The sequence below is a fragment of the Vicia villosa genome, linkage group LG2 (genome assembly GCF_029867415.1).
Source record: "Vicia villosa cultivar HV-30 ecotype Madison, WI linkage group LG2, Vvil1.0, whole genome shotgun sequence".
Taxonomy (NCBI): domain Eukaryota; kingdom Viridiplantae; phylum Streptophyta; class Magnoliopsida; order Fabales; family Fabaceae; genus Vicia; species Vicia villosa.
Genome location: NC_081181.1, coordinates 7,132,052 through 7,144,587, shown reverse-complemented (window position 1 = coordinate 7,144,587; position 12,536 = coordinate 7,132,052). Strand labels below are relative to the sequence as shown.

The window sequence follows — 12,536 nt, the reverse complement described above, 5'->3', positions numbered from 1 at the left end:
CTGAATTCCCACTTCTCCCCATTGATTTTCGTGATTTCTACCATTGAGTTTTAGGTTTTATGCTCTCTTTCTATTGCCATGAGTGGCACATTTGTTTAATTCACACATTAATTTTAAAAATGATGATGATAGTATAAACAAAGTAGTTACTATTACATTAATAATCACGAGTGATGGTCATTTTGGAAAAATTTAAGTTTTTATAAATGTATCATTAATTTTGATAATGAGGGAGTAATTAAAATTTATTAATTTTGAGAAGTACTCTAAATTGTTGCTTTAATCCTGTGATGGAGGTGTTTTTACTTTTTACATTAGAGCTGATTATCTCAAATAGTGTAGATTACACAACAAGTAATAAAAAACAACACAGTCTTAAATACATTCAGAGTATGCAATGAAAATAACATAAGAAACTTAGGCCTTGTTTGATTTGGTTTTAAAAAACTGCTTTTTAGTTTTTGAAAACTTAAAAAATAAAAACTTATTTGGTTAGCTTATTGTAAAAAAGAGTTTTTCGAAACAATTTTTATTTTATCAGATTTTAAAACTGAAAAACCAAAACTGTTTTAAAGAGTTTTGAATTTCTATTTTGTTTTTTAATTTAAAAAACATGAGAGATGAAAACACAAAGAATAGTGTCGGTTTTCAATAACGTTAATAACATTAAGCTACTTCACACATTACTTTAATTTAACTTTATCGCACGAAGAAAAAAGCATGGGATTATGCCAAATAAGTTCTGATCATCTGTATTTCTATTTCTTTAATTTTTTAAAATCAATTAAAAGGTTTATGCATCCAACTTTAGTTTAAACTCACTTTTCTTTAAAAATGATTAGTCAAACACATTAAAACTTACCAAATACATTTTTATTTTCTCATTTTTAAAACTGTTTACGAAAACTAGATCATCAAACACAATTTTTTTAAAATTCTCTTTTTAAAAACTAATTTATAAAATAGATTTTAAAAATTAAAAACAAGAAGTCATTCATTTCAAACAGGGCCTAAGCATCTAGTCTTCAAATAGCATTCTGTTTTCCCTTCCAAAACTAAGCATTTAGTCTTCAAATAACATTCTGATTTCCCTTGCTTTTCACCGGAGCATTCAGGAAAAAAAAAGGGGGTGATATAATAATTTCAATGGATTCTTATTTAGAACCTCAATTCCTCTAATCACATGAAATTCTAATCTACAATTCCACCAATAAGAAAGGGGAATTTCTTAAGCCACCCCTATTAAAACACATATGAAAATTTTAAAATACTTTTTGGAAATGCATATTCGAATGCATTTTTTTCTCCACATTTTCAAGATGTTTCGGATACGCACATTTAAAATCACCATTTTCTAATATTTTATTATTTAAATGTTGGATTTAAAATGTCAGAGGTATTTTCAAATATGCATATCCAAAAATTCCCTTGCTATATAAGGTTGCTGCATTACCACTATTTCATTCATTTTCTTTCACTTCATAACCAAAACCCTCTCAAAAACATCAACCATTTCCAATCAATTTTTCGTCTCTAAACCAAGTTTCAAGTGGTTGATCATAGCACAGAGAACATAGAAAGCTGCAATTTGAGGTAAAGTCTCCTAATTTTATCTCTCATTTCCTTACATTGGTGCCAGTTTGTGGAAGAAGAAAACATCGTCACTTTAGATATGCACTTACGAATTTCATCAAACTTATTTTTTCTTTTATTGAATGATGTTGATAATGGATGCTGTCTTCGGTTGGCATTTTCTTGTCGTGAAGTATGATGTGAAATCGTTACACAATTTCCCCTAAGAGTTAATGAAGTTGTAATTTAGAGATTTTAACCAATTCATGGCCTCTCTTTTCATGGTGAGAACAAAATGATTTTTCTTTCTTGCTCCTCCGGCTTGGTGATATTGTAGTACAATGTCCACGTCCACGATATGCTTGTCAGAGTCTTTGGTGCTATAATAACTTTTAGTTGCAAGGGTTTCTCCAAAAACCTGAAAATGTTGCATTCAAAGATTTATCTTGTATACGAGTTTCGTCTACTGTGAGTGATACACTATTTTGTGGAGTGATGCTCATGCTTTCTTCATACTCAATGGGGGAGGAAAACCTCTATAGATGATGGTCTTTAGGTGGTATGACTACTACATTCACCATCAGAATCATGTGGAGGTAAATTGTTATCACAACAAGGGGGACGATGAAATATTATCCTAATGAGTTCTTGACAGTTGCAAACCAGCATCAATAAGAGTATACACTGGGATAGCGCTAGAGTGAACATTTTGCAAATCCTCTAAATTCGTTGCAAAATCAGTTGGAATCCTCTCTTGGTTTTTCTTCTACGTGAAGAAGCCTCACATTTTGTTGTTGCACAATATTAAAAATGATCAATATAAGCTCGTTATCATTTAGAGTGTAACACCCCTTTCTAATACCCCAAATATTTAAACACATAATTAGAGTAAATAAGTATGCATATAAATAAAGGGCGTCACATCGACGTTTCCAAAAACTAAAAGCTTTCAAAAACCAACATCATTCATCATCAAATATATAATTCCTCCTGGTCATCAAGGTAACACCTTTCACTAGTAATAATTCATCAAGAATATGCATTCACAGCGGAAAATAATAAATACTCATGAATTTCATAAATGATCATGTCCCATACCATAATCATATCTCAATAATAATCCATAGGATAATATAACGACATATCCAAGATATTCTGCACTATGGTCTCTCAACAATAAATCACAAACATACATGTTCACAAGATAGTATCATAATGTAAATCCAAAACAAAACATGAGTTAAATACTACTAATTTCTAACCCAGTGTTACATGATCAGAGCATTGACTCACTACCTAATCACTCAACAAACTCGGACGCTCTCTGCCTAACCTCGCACGAGCTACTAAGCTTCAGAACCTGCACGTTACCAACAAAGGGCAACATTCAAACAGAAGGGTGAGAATTCAAACCATTATGAAGAAAGTATAATAAAGTACAATGATTTAATTAACAGTCATATGAATTCATCACACATCGCATAATCATGTAAATAGTATTATTCAATATATTTCACATGTTCAAGTATGCAACAAAGTTCAATAGTATAATATTCAAAAGAATCCAATACTATTATTCCAAATATGCACATAAACCATCAATTATCACATATTCACATTTATCACTAAATCATGTATCAAACATCACCAAATTCAATTATCACATCTCATTCACACATAACAATCACATGATCGCATATATTCAAACATCACATAACAATAATGTGACTCAATGCAAGACATGTGACTCTATGCATGTGGTACCAAATGTGAACCCAATGTTTCACCGCTTTCCGATTCAATATCTAGAATCCATGTCACGCTTCCGATCCGGACAAGATCAAAGCCCACCAAACGTAAACATATAGCTTACCGCTTCTATATCCATCTCAAGGATCAAACCATCACTTCTATTTCAAAGCAAACCACCTCTATCTCAAGGCAAACTATGCTATGAATGTATGTACAATTATCACCAACACATATGTAATTAAGATCATCTCTACTATCTTAACATTCCGCATATCACAGTAATTCAACTCTATGAATTATCCACCAATTGTACATATACACGTTCATAACAAATATACTATTCACATATATAGGTCAATTATCAAATACGAACACAAATTCCAATTAACACTAGTGATCATACTATCTTATGTTAATTCATATTTACCAATATATATGAATACACACGTTCACAAACAATCAACTCATCGCTAGAATTCATGCCATACGGCTACCCACAGAGAATCATTATCAAAACAACATCATTGGCATAGCAATATATTATTCTCAATATAAATATTCAACCAAAACACAATTACGGTCAAATTCTCAAAATACCATAATTTACCAATAATCCGAATAATCGATCCAAGTCCAAGTATATTTCAATCAAATAGACTTATTGAAATTAATTCAACTATTAATTTAGTCAACTAATTAATATCACACTATATTAATTTCAATTCACTTCTGTTTCTATTCCATTCCCGAATTCTAGCATCCTATTGTAACAGGACATTTTGTTCTACTAATGCTACTGTTTCATAATTCATTATCCTACTGTTTCAATTATATTTCATCTCATAATTATGGTTCATTTCTATTGTAATATACCATTATATATGTTTCTTAAGCAACAATATGAAAACATGAAACAGAACAAGACACATATATCAAACATAAAAGAAAACAAAATAACATAACACAATGAAATAGCATAAAACGAAAGTATTATGCCTACAATGAAATATCATAAAACGAAAGTATTATGGCATAAGTGGGGTGTGCTGGTCGGCACCCTGTTGGCTGGAGATTTCGTTTGAAGGAAATATTCTTTGAAGGATTAGAGTTCGAAGAAGAATGGTTACTGATGACCATTTCGAGAAATAAATGGCTACTGATGGCCATGTTCGAGGATGTTGTTTAAGTTGAAACAAAGATAATAAGTATTGGAGCTGGTTCGAAGTAAATTGTCTTTAAGACTTAAGCGTTTTTACGAAAAAACGAAAGGTACTGAAGCTTGGCGTGTTTTCGTAGCGTTCTCGGTTTTGATCACGTTGCCACGTATCGAAAGAGAATTCAGGCGAGAGGATTTGAATTTCGAAATAGTCTGTGTAACCGAACAAGGACAGATGGCGCCCCAGGGATTCGAAGCGTATGCATGTGAGCAACGTGGCATCTTGTTAATGTAGGACCATTAGGGTCGAAATTAGTATAAATAAGGGTCTTAATGTTAGGATTCCGTGTGTTCATTTTGTACAAATCACTCACAAATTACTCAAGTATCAAGTGTTAAGAGAACGAGTTCGCTGAGAAATGTACGTATGACACCACCATTTTAAATATGTTTGTATTCATCTTTATGCAAGTATCTTTTTCAGTATTTTCTATCTTTCGTTACATTCCAGCAATTTACATGCTTGCAACTTTATCTTTCGTTTAAATTCACTTCGAAGTCTTTACTTTTTGCAATTTACATTCTTGTACTTTAAGTTTCTTGCAAGTTTATCTTTACTCTATCTTTCGCCAGAGTTATATTTACGTGTATAACAAGGTGATTATCAGTCTTTACCTTTTGTTTATTTATTCCTTATATCGAAGACAAATAACCAACAAATATGAACCAATTTATCATAAATGACAAACTTTTTGACTATGTCCTAGAATCAATCTAGTCGATCCTGCGAGTAACCAAAGTATATTCTATAGTTTGGAAGACTAGCGGTTGTTTACCGGAAATCACCGTAAACACACCCTCTTCTCCTACACAATGCCGCCCATCATGGGCTACACTGGCGACCGTCGTGGTCCCATTGCCGAACGGCAAGGCTCCCACCATTTCCTCATTTTGTCCCGTTTCCCTCATTTCCACTACGCACAAAATTTCTATTATTGTTTCAAATTCAATTTCTACTTCCTACACAATAATCTATTTCCTATTACTAAATCAATTTCTCTTTTCCATTAACATATTCTATGAACTCAGTATACAATTTAACAATAACACAATCAAAGGACATTTTTATGGATTCAACCAACAACAAACCTAATCATGTTAATCTACCCATTTACCAATCATACTAACCCATAATAATATGGATTCTCCCCCTTACCTTGGTAAATCTGGACTCTTTCACCTAAAAACCAGTTCAGAAATCGGCTTATCAGACGAATTTATAACCCTTAAAATGAAAATCGCTCCGGTCATAACTTACCTTTACGAGTCAGGAACGCCGTGACCAAGTATCGGAACGATCCAACGGTTAGATTGAGAGATACACCCGATTTTCCAAGGTGGTATTCTGCTGAAACTTGTTGCGAAAATTGAGACTTCCTCTATAATTTTTCTTCTTCCCTCAAGTGCTCTTCCCTTTGAGCTTTTCTCTCTTCTATTTCTTCTTTCTCCCCCAAAATGAGTTATGATTCTCCAACCCTAATCTCTACTCTTACTATCTCTTATCTTAATGGGCTTAACCCATAATCCATCTATTATGTTATATTTTACCACTTAGGCCCAAATCATTAAAATCTCTCTAATTACTTAATTAAGCCAAATAACACAAACACACACATAATTAAATAATTATTATATCACATAATAACTAAATAAATAATTATTAACAACATCAAATAATATAATTACTAAAATAATAGCGAATAAAACCGGGCTGTTACATAGAGCGCCTAACAAAGCTCAAAATGTTGGAGAAATGAAATAACGGTGGAACTGAAACATAATGCTGCAAAGGAGAAAAGTCAGGTTGCAGTGAATGGAGAAAATCTAGAGGAGAAGAATTTGAATCGGTTGTAGAAGAAGTGGATGAGCTTCCTGAATTGGTGATTGAGGAATCAGAGATGAAACCTAGGGATCTTCATTAACAACAAAAAGAATTGATGAAGTGTTTTCTTGAAGAATCTGAACTGTTGATCAAAGATAAGGAGTTATGTTATAGTTGTATGTTGCTTTTGAACTAGCCATTGGAGATGCAGTAAGAAAACAATTATTGTTGCTCATAGTTGTAACAGGAAAATGATTTTGGTGGTGCAACTGAAAACTTGAAAGAGCTGGACAAGAATTCCTGAGAATGGGAAAAGGATTCTCAAAGACGGCGTCATTATTTTTTATTGGAACATAAATGGATTACGGGTTGAAGATGACCACCGTTGTGAAGCTTCTGATGCAATGGTTATGATTTTTCGATGATTAGAGGGGCGATGATTATGTTTTTCCGATGATCATTACAGATACTCGCAAAAAGGTTAGTAATTCAATGCACAAGTTTGTTTATTGATGAGATAAAACTTTACAAATATAAGTGAAAAGATACCCGAGAATGGCTCACACTCACACATATATAAAAAGACAATTATTGTCTAGTGTAAAGTGTGAATAACAATTGGATGCAAATCAACCGGTTTAGATGAAAGGAGATGCATAGTTGATTGAATTAAGTCGATCTTCATCAACCATTAGCTAATCCGAAACATATTCCAAATTAAAGAGAATAAAAACTGAAAAAATAAGATCAATTAAACATTAATTTTATTTTCCATAAAAAAGATAAAATCATTTAATTTGGTCATCGTTGTTTCCGGCGGATTGTCGAAAGGAAGCAGAAGGAGAGATGTTGTTTCAGGTCGGCGGACAAGGCAGTCGTCCGACGTTCTTCGAGATGGCGGCCGCCGATCAGCTTCCGCGTAGTCTCCGCGCCGCTCTGACATACTCAATCGGCGTTTTAGCATTACGAACACCTTTCCTTCACAAACTACTAGACTACGAAGACGAATCTTTCTCCTTACTCATGCTCGTTCTCGAAGCTCACAGTTTACGAACAGCAGGTACCTGTTTCTCTCTCACTCAATTATAGCAATTTAATTTTAAGCTTAGCTTACCCTAAACAACTCTAATTCGTTTGTTTTCATTTTTTTGTTAGATGCTTCTTTTTCTGAATCTCTGTATGGTCTCCGAAGAAGACCGGTAAATATCAAAATCAGTAACGATAGTGATGATGCTGCTGCTACTACTTCACAGTTACGCAGACGCCAAAAGCTCGTTTCTCTTGTATTTTTGGTACTAAACCCTAACCCTATTTGGAACTGTTTGTAGTGTCTTTTGATATGTAGCATTGACGCCTCTGAAAAAGAAGTGTGTTGGTATCCAAAACCGATACTTAATTTTTTTTCCGACGTGTCCGATTGTGTTTCTGGTGTTTGTGTTTGTACCTTTTGATTTTTAGAGACTCTAATTATTGCATTTGTATAGTTTAAAAATCATGTTTAGATGCAAAAACTAGAAAGCTTAACTTTATGTAGAATCAATTCTGGAGGAAAAATCAATTCTACTTTAGAAAAACCAAACATGTCAAAAGCAATTATACACCTCTAGAATCACTATTGCCTCTTGAAAAAGTAGAACAAAACATACATCCAAATTGATGGTTTTTTTCCGTTCGAGAGAGATTATATAAGCAGCTTATGACATGTCTATAAGTTGTTTTTTTCAGCCTATTTTCATAAGCTCTACAAACAACTTATAGCTTGTTTAAAAGCAATTTGACTTATAGATAACTTTTACATAAGCACTTGTTTGGTATGATAACCGATTATGTTATAAGCGTTTAATTAGGTTGTGTATCCAAACAATACCTTTATCTCTCAATATTGTTTCATGTCACACGAAACCACTTCTTATGAACATTATATAATATATGCTTTAAGGTTGTGTTGCCGTATTTGAAATCGAAGCTGCATTCAATCTACAATAAAGAAAGGGAAGCAAGGATTCAGGCCAGTCTCTGGGGTGATGAAAATGAATCATATGATTTTGAACAGAATTCTCTGGTGTCCACATCAACCTTGGATGCTCGTGCCTCCATTACAACACGCATCACAAAGAGATTTCAGAAAATTGTCGGAATTTGTTACCCCTTGTTACATGCTGGTACCGAGGGTATGTGTGTGCAATCCAGGTTTCTGAGACTTCGGATTATTTGTATCATGATTTTTTTACATTTATCTTTATCTCGATATCAAGCTAATTTTCAGATAAATGCAAATCCACTTAATTTTTAAGTGCTCATTATTTTGTTCATGTTTGTTCAGTTTATCTGATTCTGTCTCAATTAATACTCCGAAGTTTGAATATATCTTACTGTATATTTACACGCAGGCTTCCAGTTTGCTTACCAAATGTTATACCTATTGGATGCTACTGGGTACTACTCACTAGCGCTGCACGCACTTGGGATTCATGTGTGCCGAGCGAGTGGACAAGAGCTGGTAAACATTTAGTGTATGGAATTTGGAGAAGTCTTCATTATTTTGCCTATCATTTACCAAAATATAGCCGAAGCTATGACAATTATAGTTTTTATTTACTATGTTTTGCCTTTCTAATTTGGTCCTTTAACACCAAAACTATCATAATTCCCAAGGTGGGCATGTATCGGTGGCCTGTCAACCTTTAGACTACGAGTCCAAGCGTAGTTAAATAACTTATGAAATGTGCCATAGGCATGTAGCGTTGATGTATTTGTCAGTTTGTTGGTGTATTTGTCGGTTTGTTGGTGTGTTAGGGATGGCAATGGGCAGGGTTTGGGCAGGGTACTATAGTACTCGTCCCCATACCTGCAGTTTAAAAAAATCCCCGTACCCGAGCCCAAACCCGCGTGGGTATTAATACTGATGCCCGTACCCGTACCCTGTGGGTACCTCAATGCCCATACCCGTACCCGTTTACCCGCATTTATAGTAAAATTAAATAATTTAATTACAAAATATCATACAATTTAAGTCTTTTTAACAATATTAAAAAATTACGTATGTTATTGTTGAGTTAAGAAACAAATAAACACTTTTGTTAAAATGTATAATGATTTAATAGCGATATATATTTTTTAAAAAATTTAGAATCATGCATTTTTATATAATAATATAAATGACATTATAGAAATATGTAGTGTGGGTATGGGCCGGGTTGGGTAGTAAGGTACCCGTGCCCGCACCCATCCCCGCATATTTTAATGGGTAATTACCCGTGCCCGTATCCATATCCATTTTTATGGGTATTTACCCTACCCGATATGGGGTTTTTTGTGGGTACCCACTGGAGATGGGCCAAATTGCCATCCCTATGTGTTAGTCAATAAGTGGTGTTTTGCAATGCAATCTATCGACATATAAGCCTATGTTTTCAGCTGTCACTAATTTAATGCCCAATCCTTCCAAGAAGATGAAACTTTGTTTCAGATGTAATGAGTATGCAACTCCACGACTAACTTCATCAATTTGTGTTGGAACTTGTTCTCTTGTGTGTGGCAGTTGTGCTTGACAAAATTGGATATTATATTACAATCTGTCTTACTCAATATGTGAGGCTCGAATTAATAATTAACGCAAGTTGTGAGATTTTTTTGCTGATTAAGAGCTTTGTAATTTACCATTTTTTTCATATGATAAACTTTTCCTTTCATGTCAAGATAGATGGATGCCTCTTCAAGAATTTCTAAGATACGTAGCCGTGAACGTGAGAGACTCCGTGGTCCTCAATGGATAAAGGTTTGTACTTCTTTTATCACCATGATAATTTTATCCTTCCTTTACTTTCCCTGAATTAAGGAGAAACTAGTTTCACATTCTATTGATGTTAATGTTTTCCATTTTTTCTGCCATTTGGGGCAGGGAGATGCTTACATCAACACTGTTCAAATTATAAACCATTGCACCTTCATTGTTAGAACATCTCTTCTGTGTGATTCAAACCTTTTTTTGTCATGCTATATAGGTTAAAATGTTGAAACATTCTTTTTGTGTATATAGCATTCGCAATATGATATCATGCATGGCAATGCGAACTGTATGAATCAATGTTTGTTTATGCTTCACTTTATCCCCTTGAAATGAATCACTCTTGATTATAAATGTTTATCATAATGCAGACATTGCAGGGAGCATTGCTCAGCTGTACATACACAGTACTTGACTATGCCCAAACCGGTTTGATTGCAGCAGTTTTCTTCTTTAAAGTAAGATGGCTATCACTTTTAATATATTTTTCTTCCCTCATTGAATACTCACAAATTATATGCCAAAAATGCCACAAATTTATGATACAAAAAATGCCACAACTTCAACATTTATATATGTGATCCTATATAGATGATGGAATGGTGGTATCAATCTGCTGAGGAAAGAATGTCAGCTCCAACTGTATATCCTCCTCCCCCTCCTCCTCCACCACCAAAGGTAAGGAGACAATATCAAGCATTTCTCCATCCCTCTCTTCAGTACTCACTTCACCATTTTTGTCTTGACTAAGTAATTAGAACTTCCAAGTTATATGAACAGGTAGCCAAAGAAGGGGTACAGTTACCGCCAGACAGAACAGTTTGCCCCCTGTGCTTGCAGAAGCGCGTAAATCCATCTGTAATTACAGTTTCAGGTTTCGTCTTCTGCTATGCCTGTGTATTCAAGTTTGTTACTCAGGTGAGAGCTCTATACACCTTAACTGTGACTTTAAAAGGAAATAAAATAACTTAAATATCGTTTAGTTTACGGCGTATTTTTGCTCACGACAGTATAAGCGCTGCCCAGCAACGATGATGCCTGCAACAGTTGACCAGATAAGGAGACTCTTTCATGATGTATAGTCCCAGTTGGAGCTGCTATAATCGTAGTTGTCACGAGTAGATGCGTAAAACATTCACAATGGTTGTTGCACTGATCTATGTTTATTTTAGTGTTAGGAGAGGCAAGTAAGAAGCATAATTTTTTGTTATTATATTCTCTAAATTCATTTGTACAAAGTTCTAGAAATAAGATTATGGCTTCAATAATCATTATCTCTCGATGACTCTTGCTACAATACTAATAAGAATCTTTGTCTGCAATGCAAGAGAATTTGATGTATTTCTTGTATAAATCTTTAAGAACATGGATGATAATGAAATCAAAGTGGAAATTTTGTAATTAAAAATCGGCAAATGAGTGGAAATAGAAAAGGATACCCAAAGTAAACAAACTTGCATTTCAAAAATTATATCTCAAACAACATGTATCGTTTTACGGGGATGTATTGTTTATGTAAACTAATTTTGCACATGTTAAAAATAAGAGTATACTATTTCTACATCAAAATCAAATTCACTAGTTATTCTCATACATTTTAGAAAATATAAAAGGTGACTCCGGTATTTTATTAAAGTTGCTCATACATTTTAGAAAGTATAAAAGGTGACTGGTATCTTATTAGTGTAGAAGTGGCAAATGTTATGTGCCCCACACCTGTAAAAATTCAAAAATATTTGTATTGATGTTTGTAAATATATCTTTGATGCACCTAAAATCACATGAGTTTTCATAATTGAGTCACACGTTCCATTTTGTCAAAATATAGTGCGGAGATGCATCTTACTTGCCTCTCCTAACACAATTTTATGCTATTGGAGGCATGTTTGTTATAATAGGGGATAGTTTGGAGATGCACTTCTAAATTTTTTCCTAATTGTCCGCTGTCTAGGCAGACATGTTGTCTTAACTTAGACATTTTTTAGTTGTCTTAACTTAGACATTTTTTAAGACAACATATATTTTAGGCCATTTTAGACCATAAATTAGAAAACACATTTTAATTGATTCAAACATACTACACGTACACTAAAACAATCATACATTACTTAAAGTAAATTCAAAATGTATCGACCATATAGAATTTGTTTCGAAAAAAAAAATACAACCAAACAAGTATTTTATGATTAGATGACTTAGTCGGTCTTTCAGGAGCGTCTAGTGTCATAATAGGATGCGACACCCTATAGAACCATGTGATGTAGCTGTCTCCATAAGTCCAGTAAACATGAGCCGACACCCTGCGATAATCTTCTAGTATCGAATGACTCTCGAATATTCAAGTATGGAATCAAGATCTCTACGGTGGATGGTGGGAGGAGAAAAAT

The 12,536-nt window shown here is 33.8% G+C and overlaps 1 protein-coding gene across 1 annotated transcript; it reads left to right on the top strand.

Moving 5' to 3' along the window:
* The first annotated feature begins 7,050 nt into the window (after nucleotides 1-7,050).
* LOC131648976 (peroxisome biogenesis protein 12) lies at nucleotides 7,051-11,420 on the top strand. The gene is made up of 9 exons (XM_058918716.1): nucleotides 7,051-7,422; nucleotides 7,518-7,654; nucleotides 8,302-8,533; nucleotides 8,753-8,862; nucleotides 10,066-10,140; nucleotides 10,521-10,607; nucleotides 10,741-10,827; nucleotides 10,930-11,067; nucleotides 11,160-11,420. The coding sequence occupies exons 1-9, from the start codon at nucleotides 7,209-7,211 to the stop codon at nucleotides 11,229-11,231; spliced, it is 1,152 nt and encodes a 383-aa protein (XP_058774699.1). The 5' UTR covers nucleotides 7,051-7,208; the 3' UTR covers nucleotides 11,232-11,420.
* Nucleotides 11,421-12,536: the final 1,116 nt, after the last annotated feature.